This window comes from Denticeps clupeoides, chromosome 3 (genome assembly GCF_900700375.1).
Source record: "Denticeps clupeoides chromosome 3, fDenClu1.1, whole genome shotgun sequence".
Classification (NCBI taxonomy): Eukaryota; Metazoa; Chordata; class Actinopteri; order Clupeiformes; family Denticipitidae; genus Denticeps; species Denticeps clupeoides.
Window position 1 is genome coordinate 18143903 of NC_041709.1, and position 23540 is coordinate 18167442.

Below are 23540 nucleotides of genomic sequence, written 5' to 3' on the forward strand. Positions count from 1 at the left end.
CTTCTTCCATCTTTGCCATATATCTTATTGTGTTCTGTTTGTCTGTCCATTCAACTTTACATTTTGTGTCTTCCATGGCTAATACTTATAGCTCTGTTGTATTGTATACATACATACATATCTACTTTTCTATCATGTTCAATGCTGCATTTTATTTTTATTTTACCTCATGTTTACATATTTTAACTAATATAACTAATACAGTACTTTCTGCAATCACACTATGATCACTTTTTCTCCTGCATGTATCTTTACACTAGTGCTCCAACTATCGGCTGTGTATTGTGTACATGTCACGGCCGAGGAGTGGGGAGGAATGATTTACACCAAGGTAGAGGAAAATATAATATTTAGTTTATTTAGAACACATGAATTAAAGGGGATATTGAGTCACCACACATCATGATGAATTAAGCCCTCTTAGGTGCTGGTGTGAGTCTGCCAGACACTCAATCTCAATCTCCACATGCCCCACGCCTTCGTAGAGATGACGTTAATGTCCCAGCTCACTTCACCAGGGAGCACCGGCAATCCCTCTCACTCCTGTATGGTACAGAGGGAAAACAAAGCACAGGTCATGATTTCAGAGGAGCACATGGGGAAAACCTCGGGCTGCGTGTTGGCCAACTGCTCTGACCATCCACGGTGCTGCCTGGTTATATCGAATCCCCAATCACGCAGATGGAATCAGCCAGGATCAGGTCTCGCTCCTCTCATCAGGTGCGCCTGCACACCCTGTGGCACCCAGGGAAAGCTCAACGTCACAGTACAGTTGTTCAGTTGTCCACTATTCACTGTTTCTATTTGTCTTAACGAGCTTCCGCATAACTTAATTTCATACTGGGATTAAAAAATAAATCATATTATCGATAACCTATCACTCACAAGCCACAACCACTGAATCCTTAACAGGGCCCTGGCCGCCAGAACTGTTTTATTTGGGTAAAACATTTTATTTGCTCTGTGACATTCTGTTTTTATTATTAAAATAGATTCAAGATTCAAAGCATTTATTTTCATTACATTTACATTTACGGCATTTGGCAGACACCCTTATCCAGAGCGACTTACAACGTGCTTTCAAGTTACCATCGGTGAAGAGATCAATTCCGGTTCACTAGGACCCCAACTATGGATACATCTATTTTATTCACTCTGTTGTAGATTCTGTACACAAAGTTCGACAACAAGAAAATTACAATTTAATCTAAATATTCTTTAAAGAGGAAGGTCTTGAGCTGTCGTTTGAAGGTGCTCAGTGACTGAGCTGTTCTGACCTCGAGGGGAAGTTCATTCCACCACCGAGGGGCCAAGACGGAGAAGAGTTTTGATGAATGTTTTCCTTTTACCTTCAGAGATGGAGGGACCAGGCGAGCAGTACTGGAGGCTCGGAGTAAACGAGGTGCAGTGCGAGGTGTAATAAGGGCTGTGAGGTAGGATGGTGCTGCTCCATGTTTGGCTTTGTAGGCCAGCGTCAGTATTTTGAACCTGATGCGTGCAGCTACTGGGAGCCAGTGGAGGGAACGTAGCAGAGGGGTGGTGTGGGAGAATTTGGGAAGGTTGAAGATCAGTCGTGCTGCTGCATTTTCATATGTACAGTAGAAGTTCCAAATGCCAAACTTACAATAGAAATCAAATTCAAATAAAGGAAAAAATCAGCAATAAGGTTTAATGAACAATAATGAGAGTATGAGGCAGGTGATGATGTCCGTTAAGGTGTCTGATGGCAGTGGGAAAGAAGGAAAGTTATAGATTTCGCACTGATGTACCTCCATGCTGAGGGAAGAAGTGAGAACCGTCCATACGGTCTTTGAGGATGGGGGCACCTATCCTTTGGACTACGGTGGTAGATGCTTTGCAAAGAGGGCAACGGAGACCTGATAATCTTCTCTGCAGTCTTTACATCTCACTGCATGTGTTTGCAGTCCATATATACAGTACATCGAGTATAAATATTCATACATATATAGAAAGGCTGAATTGAAGTTATTCATTTTCTGTCCTCAAATAACCTACAGCTAACATTTCACTCTCTCTTGTCTTTGCGCTGTCCGGCTTTGATCTCCCCTCTATCATTATTTATCATCCCCTTTCTTTCATCATTAAAAGCTGCAAGGTTATGTGGCACCCGCCCTCACTGTCTTCCCCATCTTTTGATGATGAGGTGTGGATATCTTTAGAGAACAACAGATGGTGACAGAGAGGGAGAGAAGGCGGAATGAGACAGATGTCAAGGCCATTGAGGATGAAGAGCTTTATATTTCATCTTTTCCCCTCTCTCTCTCTCTCTCTCTCTCTCCCACCCACTATTCCTGCTCAAACATGAAATGTTTATCACATTTAAAAATAAACCGCATCCTTCAGCACGTTCTTTAACCCAGTCCCTTCAGAGGTGAAAAAGTAAAAGAATACATAAGTTCCCTGGATATCCTCCAGAATTTATACTAAAACCACACACAGAAAGGCAATGAACTGCAAACCTGAAAAACCGTAAACTGCTGCAGTGTCAGGCATTTCTTCAAGGTCTGCATATCTCCTCCAGCCTGCTATCCAACTCCGTAAATATTCAATATATTTTCACACAGGTATCCGGACGCCTTTCATCCCTTTTCCTCTCGCAGCTCAGGGTGGATGCTGCTGCTGACCAATCTGGAATGACTTTTTGATCCATCTTTGCTCTGTGTTTCTGCCTCTTGCATGCTCTGGTGATGGCCATTTATCAGACCAGAGATGAAATCCAGGGCCAGCAGGAAAAAGGGCGATTGCTGCAGATGTGTGGAGCCCATGATATATATTTTTTTCTGAATACTCATATCCGAAGAATCCAATCAGTCTTCTGCTGAAAGCTCTCCTATAGCTCTTTCTCTGAAAGTAAGAAGTTCATGTGCTTATGGTCTATGAACTATGAACACAAGGTCATCTTTAAAAAGATGGAGAAGCAATAAATAAACAAAGAACTTTCCTATCCCACTCTGTGAATTTGCCCACCATGTTCACTGGCGAAACTGACATATGCTGACTTCTGTGTGCATATGCAAGATGTGCAGTTACACTCTTTTGTGGATGTGAAATGTGTAAAAAGGGTTTAACATGTGCCTTCAAATAAAGGTTCTATTTCACCTGAAAACAACCCTGATTGGACTGACACAAAAGTTGAATAATCCATCTAGAAGATTTGCTGTAACTGTTGCAAATGCCTGTTTGTATATTACTAATGATTCCCTTCTTGGTGCAAATCTATCCATTTACCCGGGCTGTTAATTGCATCCCCAGTGGCTGCGTTTATGCTCAGTCTTAAAATACATCACGCCCATAGTCATATTTGTCGTTAAAGGTATCCTTGCTTAAATCAAACCAATAAGCAGGGTCAAACATTCAATCTTTTATTGACATAAACAGTCGATAATCAATATATTGGTATTCGTCAGATAAGCAAACACCCAGTACACAAACAGGTCAAAAAGTACAAACATGTAGATCTTATCTGGTAAACAAAATATACTCTAGTCCTATGTAACAGTCAGGTTGCACGGTTACAAGCATTTTCGGGGGTGAAAATATAAAAAGAGTAACGACCCATGAACAAAACAAGATTTGGTGTGAAATTTCAGATTCAGATCATCATAAAATCCCTCAGCATAAAGACTATTATACACATTAATAAAAGTACTGTTATGTGTGTGATTTGCAGATTCTGCACATAAAATGATTAATGATTAAATTGCCGGGTTTCAGCGATGGTGGAAAAAATGTGCAGGCATGCTAAGCTTTTTGAATGATCCCATGGCACGTGTGGGAGATTTACACATTCCAACAAAGTGGAGCAAGTGCAGATTTATGGTGTGTGTGGGGATCTTTTCATGAATCACCCTTATTAAAGTTAGTTGACCCCAATGCAAACTTTAAGGCATTTTTTTAAGTAGGGCTGTTTGTGTACTCTAGTGGTGGCCTAGTGGGTAAGGAACCAGACTCATAATAGGAAAGTTGCAGGTTTGAATCCCGAACTACCACTGAGGTGCCACTGAACAAGGTGGTCTGTGGGGGGGGGTGGTACCGGGCATGTCATGGCTGCCCACTGCTCACCAAGGGTGATGGTTAAAAGCAGAGGACATATTTCTTTGTGTCACCGTGTGCTGTGCTGTTGTGTTTCACAATGACAATCACTTCGCTTTCACTAATGTGTCCCATAGTAGTACTAACGTGTATTACTGATTGCTATGGACCTAACCAAATAGCTCCAATCATGTTTCAACCCTTTGAAATACTCCAGAATTCTGAACAATGCAATGAGAATTCCAGAACAGTGGATGCATGGATTCATCTGTTACATTTGAGGCTTTGCAATCATGAGTATCAATTTCATCTGCACTGAAAGCATTAGCGCTGAGCTACAACCTTGAACATAGCAAGATCAGGATATTGTGGGGTTATTACCATACTATACACCAGTAATGTGCCTCATTCTCTTTATGATGGTTACACACCCCTTTCCTGACAAAGCCACGCTGAACTGAGACATGATCTGAAATCACTTTGCAGAGTGGGGTGCAGGGCAGCAACAAAAGTCTGCAGTGACCCCTGAAGAAAGTGCGCTCATCTGTCCTGAAATTTCAGACAGGATCAGAGACATTTACTTATCTGTTTTTTTTTAAAGAAAGAAAGAAAAAGCACACAGTCATCATATCTTACAGATGATTTTTGGACAATTTTAGGATATATATGTAATAATGAGGGACAATAAGTGCAAAAATTATGATCTTATTAATCATCATATAACATTAGGTATCAAATAATTTTTTGAAGAACTGAAGACAAATCATGCCATGTTTAAATTCTCCCTAAACCTAATTATGTTATTTGCTTCATTCAACCCAACTGGAAATCCCAAAACAAAAAGAAAAAAAAAATTCTTATTAAAATTTGTTGAACTGAAACACAAGCTGCCAATTCCATTGGGGCCTAAATACTGAACCTATTTAGATTTCATAACAATAATTATTTTCAAATATTTTCAAAAATTAATGACAGGGCATGATTTTTAATAAAAATATAAGTTTCCAATCTACTTTTGAGATCTGCTGAATATCAATCTGTTTATTAAATTGAATTTAAAGACAAAAACTGAAAGCTACAGCTGGATGAACATAGAAAAACATAAAAAAACGGCTAAATATAAGTTTAACTAAAGTCAGTAACATCAATTCTGCAAAGGCAAAAGGAAAATAGAAAAATAAGTGGAAATCGCTCAGCAATTTGTAAATACAAACAATATATACAAAATATAATCCACTTCAAGGTTTCAAACCCATTCTCCTAGTTTTTAAATGTAGCATTAAGACTTGAGGACATGGTCCAAGGCTCAGGTTTGGTCACTCATTTACCATTAGCTGTTAGCCCTTAAATTGGGACCCAAATGCACTGCATTTGTCCTGTTGGCAGAAGCAGGGAAAAGAGGGAATAATTATATTTGTAACTGTCTTTCTCACACACTCTTTCCATTGCAGTGTATGGACACGTTCAACAATCTCTCCTTTTACAGATTCCATAGTCCCCTCACAAAGAGAGGAAGAAAGTGAGCGAGAGATTAGAGGTTACGTGGACCTGAGGTTTTTCCCCCCACCATGATCACACAGTCGGCTAATCCATGGTGTCTGTAAACATGAGGGGAGGCAGGTGTCTGGTAAGGAAGGGGTCCGACAGACCCTCCTCAACCTGATGTCAGGAGTGCATCTGGAGGCTCCAGGGTCTCTGCAATGTCCTCCAGTTCGTCCAGCAACTCTGAAAATGATGGTCTGCGAAATGGGTCCATCTGTAAAGAGAAAATGTATGTTCAATGCAACACTACACAATTTTCTGAGGTCTCTGATCTGTAATCAGGACCCATTTGTTCAAGAGGTAATCCAATGGGATTTTGGATAACAGACAGGAAAGAATCTTGAAAAAAATGAGTTGTTCACAGGAAAAATATAGATTCTGAGTTATCAAATAAGGTTAACACCCTGACTGTTTAACCCAAGAGATAAAGGGAATGGAAAAATGGGTAAAAAAAAAAAAAAAAAAAAACAGGTGGTCTTACGCTTTTGGTCAATATTAGTCATTCATCTTTCATTCTTCTTGGTTTCTAATACAGACCTGACAGCAGTTGGCGGAAAGCTCCAGAATCCGCGGAGGGCAGCCCTGCACCAGTGCACTGAAGGCCTCCACATCCAGGCCGTAGTCCTGATCAAATACACAACACAGGACAAAAAACCTAAATGGCAGTATGTTCTTAATGGCAATATGTTCATGTTTGTTCAATCTGTATACAAAATATTTAAAAAATTATCACGCTCTGACTATCTGTTGCCAATGGTGGCCTAGCGGGTAAGAGAGCAGACTCATAACCAAAATTTGTGGGTTCCACAGAGGCACCTTGCATATGCATAAATACCAGGCTCCCTGGGCACCTTTCATGGGTGATGGGTTAAATGTATCTCATGTGAAGATTGTTGCTACAGTTATTACTCTAGAGTTATTACGCATTCGGTCTGACTTCTTCTAGTCATATGAAGCAGCATATTCTTCATCATTTTTGACTATGGAACCTCATTAGGGACAGCATTTACAGCATTCATCAGATGTCCTTATCGAAAGTGACTTACAATCAGCAGTTACAGGGACAGTCCGCCTGGAGACACTCAGGGTTAAGTGTCTTGTTCAGGGACACAATGGTAGTGGGGTTTGAACCTATGACTTTGTGGTCTTCTGGTTCCTAGGAAGGTGCGTTACCCACTAGGCAAAATCTTGTGCCCTTCAACTGATTATACACATATGGGGACATTAGCATCCCTCAGAAAGCCAATGTGTGGGATCTAACCTTCTTTCAATCCTCTGAAGAAAAGGTCAGTGCGGTGTGCTAAAAATTCTTCTCATCCACACACCCACTAATGGAGCTCTGAGGTCACATGACACAGGTACTTAATCTTCCATCCGGAAAAAAAAAATATTAAATAATGTTTGTGAATGACTCATGGAGCCTTAGAATAAATGTGGGTGAAGACTGACAGCTCAGGACTTTCTCAGAAAAACGGTTTTAGAATGATTTTTTTCTCTAGTCAGTCAAACTGAATTCTGAATGATTTCTGTCCAGCCAGAAAGACATTTAATGGCTTTAAAAGTAGATTGGCAGTTCATGTTTTTAAAAGCCTCTCTGGAATAGTCACTGGACAAAATCACACTGCCCGTTTTTATGAAGCGCAGACCATTACTTCCCTTTCCTGAGGCTTGTGTGATCGATATGATAAATGTGTCTCAGTCTGTCTGAGTGTGTGTCTGTGTCTGTGTGTTCAGTTTACCCCTGTTCTTGGCAGAATCTCAGGATCAGCTGGGATCCGGGCAAGAATCTCACATAGCATGATGCCGAAGGAGAACACATCCACCTGAATACAAATGAATGCATATGAATGCACACAAACACACACACACACACATATATATATATATATATATATATACAGAGAGAGAGAAAATTTCCCTAAACTTAAGAATGCATTTTCATTATTGCCAATTTTTGCCACCACCAGTTAATTTGTCATCCACATGTATTTATGGAAACTGAATCGAGAAAAAGTCAAGAACAGTTGATTATCTGTCGTTCATGCTTTTCTTGGCTTCCTAATTTCATTTACTTGTGTTGCTTTAGAGTCATGTGTCCTGAACCATCTCAATAACAGTTCTATACTCATTTAGTAACAGCTTCTCTGTACCTTGCGATCATATGGTTCTCCTCTCAACATCTCAGGGGCCATCCAGAAAGCTGAGCCCACCAGGGACATCTTTCTCTCAGGGTCATTGGCAGGAAGCTCCCCCACCTCTCTAGCCAAGCCAAAGTCTGTCACCACGGCCTCCCGGCCCCGTGGCGTCACACGAATCAGACAGTTCTGCGCACACACACACACACACACACACAGTGAAAAACAAAACAAATAATGAAAACAAATTGTGAAAAATGACCTGGTAATTTTGTTGATAATAAATGCAATGCTGCTTAGTGACCACATGAGGGGAGCATAGCACAGACAGAGCTCTCAAATCAACAACACAAAACACATTAAAGGGGACCATAAAAACGGTACAAATGACAGAATATACAATATGAAAAAGACAGTAGTGTGTGTGTGTGTGTGTGTGTAGCTATTCAGTCATTCAGCAAAACAGAATTTGATCCTGCAGATGTGCTGAAAACTGGTTGGGAAGAAACCTGATCACTGACCACTAACTAACTTTACCAGTCCTGCTGGAGCCCGGGTGGCACCGAAACCCCACTGGGTGCCCTATGGCTTACCTCTGCAAATAGTTTTCTGCTGCCAGTCAGTTCTGCCAGCTGGGTGTCAATGAATGAGTTGGAGTTTTTCAATGTACTATATCTAATATATACAAAGGTATCTATAAAGGTTTCTAATGGGTTTCTACCCAATAATTATCCTAAGACATTATCCTACATGTTAAAAAGCAGGCTCAACCATTTTTCTAAAATGAATGTTTGTTTGGGAACATTCAGATATACTGTAGGTAAGTAAATTATTCAGAGGAAATGAACCAAGGCTTATCTTTCTCTCTCTCTCTCTCTGTGGCCATGTAGTTGTATCTTAATGGGGATCAAATGTCCTCAAAAAGAGAAAAGCCTGTTTTTTTGTTTTAAATCAAATATTTACTTTGGAGACAGATTCAGTAACATTATGTTAAGAAAGTCTTATTAAATAGACATAGTTACATTTAAAACACAGTTATTCAGTTACTCAGAAGACATGACTTTCTGTGTGTGTGATAATGAGTACTGTTCTACATGTCAGAATTAAGAGAGATTATGTAGAGTGTGTATGGCTAGACAATGTGTGATTCTTCATCATCTGTACGATCTGCTGTTCAAATATGACAGATTGCCTTGTCTATCTAGATATGAACCACTCATAAATAAATAAAAAATGGCCGGAAAATGTAAAGACACAGGAAAAAAAAACCTTCTATCGGATTATGTAAGTCTTGCATAACATTTCTTTTATAAAAAAAACTCTAGTCCTGCACCCAAAACTTACAGGCTGACTGTGTGTTTTTCACTAGCTGATGAGGTGAGAGGAGGCCAGATAGAGCGGAGGTCATTCTATCAGCAATGTGTGAAATGAGGCTGCAAATGAACAGAACCCGTATTCATGGACATACCTCTCACACACAGAAACCTGTACACACTTACTGGAATTAAGAGAATGCTCAAGGAATCTGACATTTCTTGGTAAAGATGCAGCTCTGGGGTTTTTCCTATACTGAAAATCATGCACTCTGGCTAATGTATTGTTACCTCAAACCCATTTAATACACTCCTGTGGGACTAATTGGGGTAAGCAACAGACCAGAATGGATATGTGACACTGATGCAGAATGAAGACGTTAGCCACTCATTCTGTTTAGCTCCGAAGGCTGAGACGACTTGACTGTTGCTCTTGTGTGTCACAACATGACTCTCTGGTAGACTGAGGTCCATTTCCTTCCATCCATTCATTTAAACTTGCATGTCCATCCATGTCAGGCTTGTAAAACAGGAACAACTCCTGAACCTACAGCTAAGTTCAGAATTCAGATCACTCAAAATACAGTTCACAGTACTCAACTCTCACTCTGGGTTTTTGGTCGACGACCATCAGCCACTTCAAAAATTTACTTAAATTTGTGAAGTAAGTGTGTTGTCTCAAGACCACATGGGTCATCCTGCGAGATCACATTGTATAGATGATGATATGAAGCACTGATAACACACAAACTACAGATTCCATAACGCAGAGCACACTTTGGTGACAAACTGAGCGCGAAAATATTTTTCGAGCTGCTTCACAACCCATTTGCCGTTGATGTAGAAACTGCTCCTGTACAGATTCAGCTGCAGTGTAAAGATTGCATTTGCCAAGGCTATTGATGAACTGCGTTATGGGATCTGTAGTTTGTGTGTTATCAGTGCTTCATATCACCAGGTCACAATTTTATATATATATATAATTGGTCTCATGGGATGTGACCTGAGGGCCACGGGTTTGACACCCCTTTTCTAGACTATACAGGTTAGAAAGGAAACTGGCACTCCCAAAGGAAGTAACAAACTCTTAGCACAAGAAGAAGAAACTCCTAGCAGAGAGAACCAATGCTGCAATTTTAAACCAAGCCATTGTTGCGAGGCAACATAAGCCACCAGTAAACCACTTCCACCTACTTAAACTCTACCCTTAACAAAGATCAGCTCTGAGCAGCGATAAGAAGATGACGTCCTCCCATATTTTCCCAGTCAAATCCTGCAGGCTTTCCTTCCAGCTGTGTTGTGATCCAGCCGTGTTCATAAACCAACCTGACTTAGGAAGCTTATGAACTAATTATCCAAGTCAGGTAGAACTGAACGCTGCTGGAACGAAAACCTGCAGGAGAGCGAGCCTGAAACAGCCATGAATGGGTCGTTGCCAGCTTAGCATTCAGGCCGAGGAATGATGTTCTTCACCATGGCAACCTCCTGTCCTGGAGAGCCAAGGAATTCATTTGACAGCAAAAATTATTTTCAGGCTCACATGATTTTATTCTACAAAATGCGTTCATAAGCAGCTTCTTTGGAGTAATAAATGACAGTGCAGTTAAGGCTGAATTATTAAAAGTCATTATTTTCAATCCTTCCAGAATGACGAGTGAACGATTATTGTGTTTGTCTTGTAACAGAGGCTCTCCTGTTAATTACTGAATGTAAGAAAAATCACCATTTATACAGATATGCCAGTGTTCTTTTCTGATTTAGATTGTGAGTCATGGTCTAGATTCTAACAAAAAGAAACTTTTCACAACATGAAATGCTCATTTTCCCACCTCACCTTTGAGTTGAGGTCTCGGTGGTAGATGTTCTTGTAGTGCAGGTAACTCATGCCTCTGGAGATATCACAGGAGAGCTCCGCCTTCTCTCTCCAGCACAGCGGGATGTTGCCTTGGGCAAGCAGCTCCTCCAGACAGCCTCCATTCACGTACTGAAGGAGTAAAGAGGAGCAGTTTCAAGTCAAGTCTATTCATCATCCACCATCTTCCACTGACAGCTGTCAACAGCCAGTACAAACTCACCTCCAGAATGGGGTAAAGCTTGTCCTCTTTCACACAGATCCCCAGGTACCTGGAAGATGAAAATGAAATAAAAAATATCTCCTAAATGAATCCTAGATCTTATAAACTGATCAAGCGTACAGGGTGAAACAATGCTGATAATATTGTATGTAATCCATGATCTGTATAGATACTTTTGATGAGTGAACTACTGTAACCTGTGACCAGAAGCGCACACACCCTACATGGTGGACAGGCTTGGATTTTTTTTATACATGTATACATAAATATATCCATGTACAGAAATTGAATATCAATCATGAAACACTGATATATGCAACTTAATTATCATTATTACACTCCTGGTCACAAAAGCAGATGGCAGCTACCAGTTTAAAAATAGGGGAATCTGGGTCTTTATGAGTTGAGTGAGAGCGAGCGAGAGACTAAAGAGTCTATATTAATTATGACACTTTAAACTTCTGGAGGCGAAAACATGGGTGTCGTGCATGTCACATCATTCACCATGTTGTATGAATTACATGTAATAAAACCCGGCTATTAGTGCAGTTATGATAAATATCTGCCTGCAGTGTGTGTGGTTTTCTGCAGTGCTTTAAGTTGAGAGACGTTAGTGAACCTTACATTTACATTTACAGCATTTATCAGACGCCCTTATCCAGAGCGACTTACAATCAGTAGTTACAGGGACAGTAAGTGTCTTGCTCAGGAACACAATGGTAGTAAGTGGGATTTGAACCTCAGTCTTCTGGTTCATAGGCGAGTGTGTTACCCACTAGGCTACTACCACCCACTAACCTTCAGTGGTCAGTGCATGTAGTTTCATGACTGCCCACTGCTCACAAAGTGCGATGGGTTAAATGCACATTTAACATTTTCTTGTGTGCACTGTGTGCTGTGCTTCACTTTAATAGGTGTGAAGATGCTGTGGCTTCTTCGCTTCTGTAGCTCTACAGTAGAAACAGACCTATGAAACTTTACAAACCGTATGAGTACCACTGGGCGCATCTCACCTAACAATGTTGGGATGCGAGAGCTTCTGCAGGAGGCTGATCTCACGCACAATGCTGTCCTGATCCACGTCGTTCTTGTACATCTTTACCACCATCACCTTGCGTGTGGTGCAGTGCATCACCTGGGCAACGGAAGGTGACAGTGTTTCTCCTTTTAAATGCAGTGTCACACATTAAAAAGTCACAAATTAGCAAGCGTTGAAAGGCCGGGACTGAAAGTACGGTGGGATTAGGGACCTTTTGGCTTTTCATTGCTTTACTCGCCTTGGAGACACTCTGTCGAACTGTGTCATTTTTTCTTCGTTTTTTTTTTTCATTGCGACACAATTTTTGGCTTGGCCTGTGACATTGGTCACAGCACTAAGTCCCTGCCCATGTTCATCAGCTCGGGGAACCTGATCTTATCTCCCTTGCAGAATCTACACACACATTCCAGCCCCCGCTTATGTCTATGTGCGTTTAGCAACAATAGCAGGAAACGTATTTACGCCTTCAGCTGAGAAATGCCACCACAGACGCGAGCTCTGCATGTGACCTCCTTGTCAGGTCACCTCACCACTGTTCATACGCAGCTAAGAGGTGGCTTTATTCCTTGATTTTAAGAAAATATTCAGTCCAACACAGACAGGACAAGGGCACAATGAACACAAGTTGGAGACCCCCACGGCGGGGTGAGATCGTGTTCACTCTTTGAGGCAGAGAAGCATCTGTGACTGTGAATAATCTCCTGTTTTCTGCCTCCCTGTGGGAGGAACCCACAAATGCCACGATTTACTTGGTGCTTGTGTCGTGTGCACTGCGCGTCTGTCTGTGTGTGTGCATGAGAGGGCATGTTTACGGTGTAATTAGGAGATATTGTCTGACTGCGTGTGACGGGGACTTAAGGTGTGATTTCCAAAACGTGCCCTTTGGCACTTGGATGAATCTCAAAGCACACCTCGCTTTTCATTGTTTTTTTAAACTTGAATGAAAAGCATGGGTACATGGCAACACTGACTGTTATTCATGCATGCATGACCAAAAAAAAAAAATGTTTTCATGGACCTGTGTCTACATAAAAAAACAGACTGTCCCTGGCACTGGGTTATTGCACAACAATGGTGAACTGGTGAACTTATTTCCTATTATCTTGCAGAAGCAAGCTTACAATCTTCCTAATTACCTTGTAAACCTTGGAGAAAAATCCAGTGCCAACCAGTTCGGAACTGAAGTCTTCCCAGAATTCCAGTTTGCGGACAGTCGTGCGAAGGCGGTGCCAGCGGTCCACTTGGCAGTAGGTGTCTGTAGATTCACTGAGCAGCGTTGGGCTTGTCGGCTCTGGCGGGACCTCTACCTCACACATCCTGGAAATCTCGTCTAGAGTTAAGAACCGAACACAGAGAAAGCACTGAATCCCCCAGGGGTCCTTCTGACCGCCGCACGTAAATTTGCTCTTCACTATCTACATTTATACAAATATACAGTCAATTTCAAATACTACGTTAACAATAGGCGAAGTGCAGTACAGCTCATTTCCTCATTTCAACCTTGCTCATGCATCGCTTATTCGGAAACTCTCAGTATGTTATTCCTGCTCAGTTCTTAAAGTAGCCAGTTGTTGGATAAAGTGAGGCATGGAAAGAATCACATGGAAAAGGATGTAAGGCAGGGAAAATGCACAAGTGCTTCAGCAAGGCAAGAAAAGAAGCAGTATACAATGCTTTCTGAGATATGTGCAATCCAGTAACTCACACGTGCATTTACACGACAACCTTGGATTTAAAAGAAAGCACACGCAGAGCTTGAAGGAGCCCCGGCTGACAAGGCCTGGGCTTCATGCATGAAATCTGTAAACAACAACAAAGCATATCCTGCATCAAAGTAAAGGTGCGGCCGTATAAAAAATTCTTGGTATCATGAGCTGATAAGCAGTTATGAAACGCACACCACGTCAGCATCACAGCCTGAGAGAGTGAAACTCCCAAGGACTTTAAATGACATGTTTCAAACGACGATAATAAATTCACAGATTAAAAAATCGGACATTTAGCTTTTGTATTACAGCTGTTATAGAGACTGCTGCTTTTCAGAAGCTTCCTGTACATTGACAAACACTCAAAACACACATCCACATTCCATAAATGACTGTCACCAGCCTCCTTTTCTATGAAGTAAACACTGACCTGTGTACTTGAGATTCACTCACACCACCTCATGTATATTAAGGAATTTATACCAGGGAATCAACCGAAAAACAATACAGCTACATGAAGAAAAATTGCTGATTATGACGGTATCTAAAGAAAACCACTCCGGTATAGATGTAATATATAGAAATTCATCCGAATTCCTGTGATGCGCTTATTCACATAACCAATCCATTCTAACAATTCCTTCAGCCAGAAGGTCAGAATTTCACAGTTGACTCTGAGGTAAAATCCATCCACTTAAACTCAAGATGATTGTGCAGCCCTGTGTCTGTCAAACTTAATAACCCTGAACCCAGATGACCTCTGGTTTGGCAGCTCAAGCCTTGTGAAAGACACATTGGTGACATCTCTTCTTCCTAACATCAGCCCTGGAAACCCTCTCAAAATTGCCCCTGACTCCCGAACAGCACAAATTAAATAATAATAAAATAAACTTAAATAATAAAAAAATTATAAAATGCTCAAAATGAACTAAAAACGATTCTAATCATCAAAAAACAGACATAAAAAGACACTTCAGTAACAATGTCATCAAGAGGATGACATGTAAAGTACAGATGATACTATTGTGGTCTGTCCTTGGAAGTATGGATTTTTCCAGTATAGAGTTTCAACATCTCTGAAAAGCTGCAAAAAAAAGGAGGAGTAACTTTAGCAAGTTCTCTTCTCCAGACAGGCAATGCCTAACGCTCTGAGGGCTTCTAATGGGAACCGAACACTCTGGGTCTTCTATCGGGTTTCTGCACGCAACCATGCAGGCAGAACACCACCCACACGTGAGATGAGCTCAACGGTGAATACACCATCACTACTGTTTTCTAGGCTGGACTCTGTGAGCTCAGGCTACACTGAACAGCCTGCTTTCACACCAGTGGCCACACTATAACTATAGAGAAATAAGCAAAAACTACATGGGAAAAATAAAATGTAATTTGAGATCAGGTAAGATTAGAAGCTACACCTGATAAAACGTAATCTTTTCTCAAAAGCCATACGATGGAATAGACAAAGGACAGGCAGAGGCATAAAAAAAAAAACACAACTATGAATGGAACTGGAGTGGAAAGATTGGATGTGAGCATGCTCTCACACACACACACACACACGCACACACACACACACACACACACACACATTTAACTGCTTCATTTCACCTGTTGCATCGCAGCATCCCAGCCAAACTTTGGCCCCAAAAACTCTATCCAGGCTTGGTGAACGAGAGTTTGGCAGCCAGCCGCAGCTCACGCTCGGGCCAGTCACGCTAATGCATGTGCCTGGATGAGATCCACAGACCAATTTACCCCGATTCACCCCCGGTGACTTGTGCAGTATCTCATATAATTGCATTACAGTTATGAAATGAGCATGCAGAGGCACATCATACGGCAACTGCAGAAGGGGAACTGTTAGCATTGTTCATACGGACCAAAAAATAAATAAAAACAAGACATCTGCCCATCCACAGCACTTGTCCGATTCAGCAGTACACAAAACAGGCGGCCGCTGATCCCCATTAAAATCAATGACGCATGTAGCTGCTGATGTAAAGCGACGGCAGGGGAATTATACATAAGCCTACAGTTGTGGGCAAGGCTCAGACCAGATATTAGATAACATATGAGTGGTGTAGGAGAGGGCGGAGTCATCAGGGTCCCCCACAGTACAAGGGGATTTGAAAAACGGCTGGAACAGATGAATCATCGGCGCTTACATGGTTTTACGCTCCATTCCTCCATCCGGTCGCCGCCACCACCAGCCGCTCCGCCCATTGGGTTCTTCAGTAACAATTATTTCCACATTAAGATTTCTCGACTATCAATAACATTTAATTAGGCTAAAGCTACAAAACAAAAAATGTTGCAGTGTTGTACAGGCAACAAAACCAATATGTTCCCAACATGTCGCTCTGTCACTCTTACAAGTATCAAGCCAAATAAATTCCCAATTAAACAACATTCCAGATAAATTGAATTACACTTAAACTTACCATGTGGTCTTGTGTTTATTACAGGAAAATGAATGATGTATGTGTTTGTTTTTTTCAGATGACAGGGTTAACAATGGTCAATAAGGGTGTGGAAAAATGTTTATCTTGCATTTAATCATATCAAGATAATAAATAATATTCATTGTAAATGTGTTATGGTGGTCAAGCAGGGTGGATAAAACATTTATAAAGACTGAAAAGTTGAACGGAATTAAAAAAGGAGGTCAGAGCTGCATTCAGCTCTGTGCACAGCATCAGATATCATCATAGTGTCTCTTCTGAGATAAGCCAGCAATGGAAAACTGGCAGATAGATCAGATTTATCATTTAAAAACGTGGTTCCAGGAATGAAAGCTACAAGCCAGCTGTAAGGAGTTTAACACCTTCAACATCTGATACGTCAAGAGGCACTTTCTATGTCCTGATAATATTTTTACATATTTACATACAGCCTTTTACCTCTCTCTCTCCCACACAGAAAAAATATTAATCATGCACCATATGGATTTAGGATGTGGTCACTGTTTCTGCCATGAAGGACACCCAGCTGCTTCTGGAACTTTACTTCTTAAGCTTCTGCTTAATCACATGAGAAAGAACGACTGAGGGCGGTTGCTATGGTAATTTCACAGATTTTTCTATTTTTTTTTCATGGATAAATGCGTCAGGATCTGGCCAGCGCTGAATTTCCTCAGATGAACGCCTTCTGCAACTGTTCCACGGCTATGTAGGAGGCACACACAGTCATAACCCTGCCTGCGTGTGTGTGTTCATGTGTGTGTACTGCATGCATTTCTGCTGGAAATAAAAAATACGTACAAACTGGAACAACTTATCTGAAGGAACTGAGCAGTGCTTGTGTATGTGTATGTGTGAGCATCTATACATAAAAAATGGAGAATCAGCAGCCCTGCCATCTTATTTACATTTACATGTACAGCATTTATCAGACGCCCTTATCCAGAGCGACTTACAATCAGTATTTTACAGGGACAGTCTCCCTGGAGCAACTTAGGGTTAAGTGTCTTGCTCAGGGACACAATGGTAGTAAGTGGGATTTGAACCCGGGTCTTCTGGTTCATAGGCGAGTGTGTTACCCACTAGGCTACTACCACCCTAAAAATGTTGCCCTCATCTTATGCCCTCATGCCTCCTCCAATGAACTCGCAACAATTGTGATATCCAGAAGACATGATTGATTTTGTCGTTTATAACACTCTCCATACACATACACGCTCCATGCATTGAATCTACAGACAATAAAGAGGAGCTGTCTTTGGTGCTGATTCTTGGAGGGTCTGTTTTATTAATAATATCACTGTGCTCTCTAGATGTATATATACACTTAACCCTGAGTGGGGGTACAGATTGTAAGACTCTCTGAATAAGGGCTTCTGATAAATCTGTGAATTTTCATCAATAGACAGAGAAAGAAAAATAGATGAAAAGTGCTTCACTGCACACTAAGTCTCGCTATCGTTTTTGCGAGTCACCAGGCGGACAATCACACTTAGACAACCAATGCCTGTTATTCATTTCATAGCTCATTGTCTTAAAATTAAATAGCAATAGAGACATCGGATGACGGTTGAACACAAGGAATGTTACTGGATGTGCTTGACATGACGTGCCTCATTGCAAACAACCAAAAAGCAATCCTAGAATGTAAAAATATCAGATTTACCCATGCACTACATAGGGAAAGATTTCTTGTTGACGATTTTATTTAAATGATCTATTTTTTTTCTGTTGTACTGTTCATCACAGAGGAAAATTAATCAAATCAGCTGTGCTTGAGAGCAGTGCTGAATTATTCAGGGTAAAGCGAGACTGGTCTCCCTCTCTCTCTCTCTTTATTTCTTTCCCTCTCTCTCTTTTTCCGTCTATCTGTCTGTCTGTATGTCTCCCTCACTCACTCGTGCAGATCACCGCCTCTTCGACCCCGGGAGAATCAAGTTTCTTCTAGTTGGAGCAGGTCTATCAGATCTTGTACACTGGCTGTGATCTTGTACACTAGTGTGCTAATGTGCATGTCTCTCTCTGGGTATCCAAAGCAACTAATTCAGCAAACTTGAATTCAAATTTATGTTCATATAGTATTACATGTATAAAATGTAATGTAAAAAAGCTAATATTATCATTATTTAAAATGTGAATTAATTTCAACAAAATAAGTCTGTTTGCAGTGTTTTAATAATCTGTATGAAGTGGTATGATGTTAAATGTACCACTGCCAGTGAGCTGGCAGTAAAACCAATGGGATTAGTGACTGACATCGACTTGAGGTTGTCTAGCGTTCAAACATTTCTTCACAAAAGTAACTCGATGCTGCTGCAGAGATGCTGCTGGACCCATGGTCATCAGACATTTCCAGCCAAAGCCAGAATCTGGGGTGCTGCATTATTTACAGGACCTGTAACGAAGGGGCTCAGCTCAGCTAAGACTCGCTTTCACCTCATGTTTTAATAACTGGACTTGCGCAATTTTCAGTGCAAGCAACAACACTCTCTTCTGATTACTGCACCTCCTGGTTCTTCCAGGGTTAAAACGCTATCAAGTAAAGGTGTTATTTTCACCAGTCGCTGCCTCAGACAGACACCTTAATCCTATAATTACAAAACACCTCCATCCTGTCGGGTGCAAAACCTCAGAAAGTGTACAATGCAAAAAGTGATGCGCTAGTCACCAAGGTAATCAGACACATGGTGCATGAGCGGGTAACAGGTATCATGTTATTAACGTTGATCATCACGTGAAATTCCATACTATGGGGTGCTTATGTCACATGCCTGATGTCATGCAGGTCACAGCGTGAAAGGATAACAGACAGCCTCACCTCTTCAAACACCTTGTAGGCAGTTTGCACAAAAAAAAAGGGCTCAGGGTTCAGCGGAATGGCAATCTGTGATCAGACCATTGACGCTCACGTGATGGAAGCAGGTCAGCAAAAACTCCTCTGTAAATAAGATGCTTTTCTGAGATTACAGTTCTGAAATTCCACAGGAATTTCTTACAGGAAGACTCGGAAGCCTAACGTCATTCCTACAACGCTGCCAAGGGACCCATTTCATAGCTGTATTAGTCAAAATGGTATTAACATAAAGTTAAATCACTCATCTAACCATTCCATTACAGAATAATCATTTTAAAAGATCAACCACCAGGCGTGAACATTCAACATGGTCAACAGTAAAGGCACTATCTTCAAACTGGCACGTTCACTGAAGCAATGTCAAACTTGTCCTCAGATGTCAAGATGAAACAAGAAGGAATATGGAGCATTAACGATCATCCAAAATGACATGAGATCTGTCAATCATCAGCTCCTTCCATTTTAAACTCGGTTTATAAAAAACGACAGTAATGTTATGTTCTGGGTGACAGAAATAATTACACACCAGCAAAAAGGTTAGTTAGTTTCTCTACATGGAGGTACTTTAATCTATTCTATTGTCTGATCCTGCACTAGTGGACAGGATCGAGTGGACAGGTAGCCGGTTCGTACCCTTAGTGTGTGCGTTGGTTTCACCTTCTAAACTGCTCCATGTGCCCTGGCACCAGTGGGCATCTGAAGCTGTCCACGTTCATTGTTTGCAGGCGTGCGGCTTCGAGCGCCAGCCCTCCGCCATGCAGCGTTCTGCCAGCTCCCCTCGCTAAGCCCCCCGATGAATTGCCCCCGTTGTTGTCCAGCTTTGTTCTGAGCGGCAAACTGCAGCTCAGGCGCTGCCTACAGATTTGACCTCTCCGCGCTCAGCCTCCCCATCAGATTGGACGATCAACACCCGCGGTAAACAAAGTCCCCCGCCACCGAGCCGGAGAGAGAGAGAGAGCGACAACAGTGCGATCAGCACAGGCCGCAACCAGCTGCGCCGTGGTTAACGCGACCGGCAGCCCGACGCGGCACAGGCCAAACGCAATCTTTACTCGTTTGGTTCTAATGGCAAAATGGCGCTCGATGAGAGAAAATAGAGAAGCACAGCAAGATATTTTCAAGACAGTTACCAGGACAAGCTGACAATTAGCCTACGTATTTCTGTTCCGTATGCTCCTGTTGAGAAGTCTGTGACTCACCAAATCATTAACTGCTGAATTTATTTTTAGACGCACAGCAGCTACTTCACTTGAAACTAGAACTTTCCGTCAAAACGGGCTTATATGGCAATGGTGCATGACAAACAAATGAAAAAATAATCGTAAAATAAATACAAATGACCACTTATAGATTACCCCCCCACACACACACACAGACAGATACACAATGGAAGTGAATCGAGTGGGAGGTGATTAATTCTATGAATATGAGAATAAGAGAATAAGCAGTGGATGTGTGCACTGGGTGTATTAGACTCTAGGTTAACCCATGAACACACTATTTGGTATTTGAAAATACTGAGGCTACGAAAGTTATTGACACGTTACTAGAAAGCGTACTTTGAGCTTTGATATTTTAAGTGCTCATCTTCCATCCCCTGTTCCCCAAAACCCCAGCACAGGCTCCGCTCCTGAACAGGATACATGCCAGCATGCACTTCCGCGCTGTAGCCCGGCCTGCTCTCGGAGGGCCAATGAGAACACCACCTCCTTTCCGAAGGAGGAGTGGAAAAAACGCTCGGAATCAATGACAATAGAGGGAAACCGACAGCCCAGCTCCAACCTGATCTTCACAGAGTCCGCCCACTGACCTCATCGCCAGCGTCCCCTGATACATTCACAAGGAGAAGAACCATGCTGGGACCCCCTCTTCGTCGCTGATGAAAATGTCTACTTGTTTAGCAGTCTAGTTAAGCAGTCCGACACATTATGCTGTCATTGTGCTTTCTTTCAAGCTGTGCAATTTTGCCCCTGTTTTGCTCCATATCACAACCGCTACTGACGTAAACTAATTTTAGGCCCAGGGCAGCTATGTCACCGACAAGCTACCATGATTACAAAACTAAGACATGCAATCCTTTCTGAGGATGACAAAAAGAAATGGTAGGGGAAGAGAAGAGAACACAACAAAAGAAACTTGAAAACAGATCACAGAAAAATAACAGATATAACAAATAACTGGCTTTACTACATTTGTTGTTTTTATCATTTTTTTTTTTTTTTTGCTTGACCCTAGTATGTTGGAAACAGACAGACAGTCAGACAGAAAGCATTGTTACTTACTCCAGCGATTCAGAAAGCTGTTCATATGCATCCTCAGCAGACGGTACAACAGAACACAGATCTGTCACAAACACACAACCGAGGCCAGCCACAAATTCTGATTCAGCAGCAATGAGAGCCCGCACACACACACACACACACACACACACACAGGGAGAGAAGCAAACAATGATTATGATCAAGCACACAAGCAAAACACACACTTACATACATACATACATACATGCATACATGCACAAGACACACATCAGTATTGTTTACTAAATGTTTGCAAGTTGCAGGCTTTAAAGATTTCCCTGTTGAACCTGCAGCTTATCACCGAGCAATGCCCGATGTTCGAGGTTAAGTCAAGCAGCATCCAGCATGGGCTGATGCCTACAGAAACGTTCGTGCAATGTCAACTAAAACGATTATGAAACGCTTCAGAATGCAGTTGTCGAAATTGAAGGGTACTGTATTTGCATGTTCATTTGCGAAGGCATGACAAATTGCCCACACCAACACGACGAAGTCAACAGGTGCTGCATCCTTACTTCATCCGCCGGGACGCGTTTAATTATCGGTGGACGTCTCTACTCACAGCTGATCCCCGCGCGGGTCCCGTACGCGTTAAACGTCCTCGACGCCCCGGCTAACGCGGCGATGCGGTGAAAGGAGCCCCGACAGCGGCGGATTTCGCCTTTCGGTTCCCCGTCCGCCTCCTCGTTACTGTCGCGCGCCAGCGGACCAATCCGCGCGCCCGCCGTCCCACTCTGTTAGTGGGGTTGCCTTGGCAACGCTACCTTGTGTCTGCGACTCCTGAAATAATAATATAAAAAGGCTGTGGATGAAAACGTTATGTCAGTGTTTATATAATTAATATTATATATACTTCCACTACGGATACTTTTATAACCGGCTTCTGCGCAGTGCGCTACGTGAGCCCTCGACCGACACTCGTCGTCGCCATCTAGTGGTCAAATGATGAACTGACAACAGAAGCAACTCAGAAGATAGATCTGGTGCCATTAATGAACAGCTCTTTTCGAACTCGAACTATGTTATTGCAACGTAATTATAGTAAACGTTAATGCACTGGTTCTCATACATCTGTTTTTGTTTATGTCCTAGATTGACAGGTAACAATTTAATTTTATCCCAATTGAGTTTGAGTCTCAGCTCGGACCTTGTGTGTGCAGTGTTTGCATTACTGTTCGCCTGGTCCCTCCATCTCTGAAGGTACGAGGAAGACACTCATCTAGACTCTTCTCTGTCTTGGCCCTTTGGTGGTGAAATGAACTTCCCCTTGAGGTCAGAACAGCACAGTCGCTGAGTATTTTGAAACGGCATCTTCAGACCTTCCTCTTTAGAGAATATTTAGACTGCCTTGTAACTTTCTCATACATCTCTTTCTCTGACTTATGCAATAAAACTACAACAGAGTGAAATAATGGTTGTATTGTACTCATGGTGTGAGTCCTAGTGAACCAGAACTGATTACTTCAGTGATACATTTACATTTACATTTACAGCATTTATCAGACACCCTTATCCAGGGCGACTTACAATCAGTAGTTACAGGGACTGTCTCCCTGGAGCAATTTAGGGTTAAGTGTCTTGCTCAGGGACACAATGGTAGTAAGTGGGATTCGAACCCGGGTCTTCTGGTTCATAGGCGAGTGTGTTACCCACTAGGCTACTACCACCCTGGTGATGGTAACATGAAAGCACATTGTAAGTCACTCTGGACAAGGGCGTCTGCCAAATGCCATAAATGTACATGTTTCTTCCGGGTTCTCTGGTTTCTAGTAGTGAGGGAGGGAGCAGGGGATCCCAGTGCTTGTCCTGGAGGCCTCCGTGACAGAAAGCTTTCATTACAGCCACTGCTTAGTTAGGATCAGATGATTAGAATACATGTGGCAGACAGGTTTGGATTGAAAACATTCTGTCAGCGCATGCACAAAAAAAGATGCCATAGAGAATTTTTTTTACCACTAAGAGGCACTGTTGAGTGTATTGTGTCACATTATTGGAATAAGATGCAGGCAGCATGAAGTTAACACAATACCTTTCAACTCATCACAACAAGGACAAACCAAC

General features: G+C 41.9%; 1 protein-coding gene across 4 annotated transcripts; it reads right to left on the reverse strand.

Annotated features, from left to right (window-relative positions):
• Window positions 1-3362: 3362 nt before the first annotated feature.
• Window positions 3363-22383, reverse strand: LOC114786951 (dual specificity testis-specific protein kinase 2). Of its 4 annotated transcripts, none has more exons than XM_028974583.1 (10): window positions 22042-22383; window positions 21462-21558; window positions 13294-13487; window positions 12132-12253; window positions 11119-11167; window positions 10878-11027; window positions 7746-7919; window positions 7335-7418; window positions 6133-6219; window positions 3363-5809 (listed from the first exon to the last, which is right to left on the reverse strand). In XM_028974583.1, exons 2-10 carry the CDS (start codon window positions 21490-21492, stop codon window positions 5708-5710), a joined length of 993 nt encoding a protein of 330 aa, XP_028830416.1. In that variant the 5' UTR covers window positions 21493-21558; window positions 22042-22383; the 3' UTR covers window positions 3363-5707. The 4 variants fall into 4 exon arrangements, with proteins under 4 accessions (XP_028830416.1, XP_028830417.1, XP_028830418.1 ...); XM_028974584.1 differs by having other exon boundaries at window positions 21995-22383; XM_028974585.1 differs by lacking the exon at window positions 21462-21558.
• Between the last annotated feature and the right edge of the window lie 1157 nt (window positions 22384-23540).

What these genes read in the sequence shown, in the direction of transcription:
- LOC114786951 (XM_028974583.1), bottom strand. Translation starts at nt 21,492, where the DNA reads ATGCATATGAACAGCTTTCTGAATCGCTGGA. An exon ending in CAGCTTTCTGAATCGCTGGA is followed by an intron (nt 13,488 to 21,461) that starts GTAAGTAACAAT and finishes TCTTAACTCTAG; the next exon opens with ACGAGATTTCCAGGATGTGT. An exon ending in TCGCATCCCAACATTGTTAG is followed by an intron (nt 11,168 to 12,131) that starts GTGAGATGCGCC and finishes TTCATCTTCCAG; the next exon opens with GTACCTGGGGATCTGTGTGA.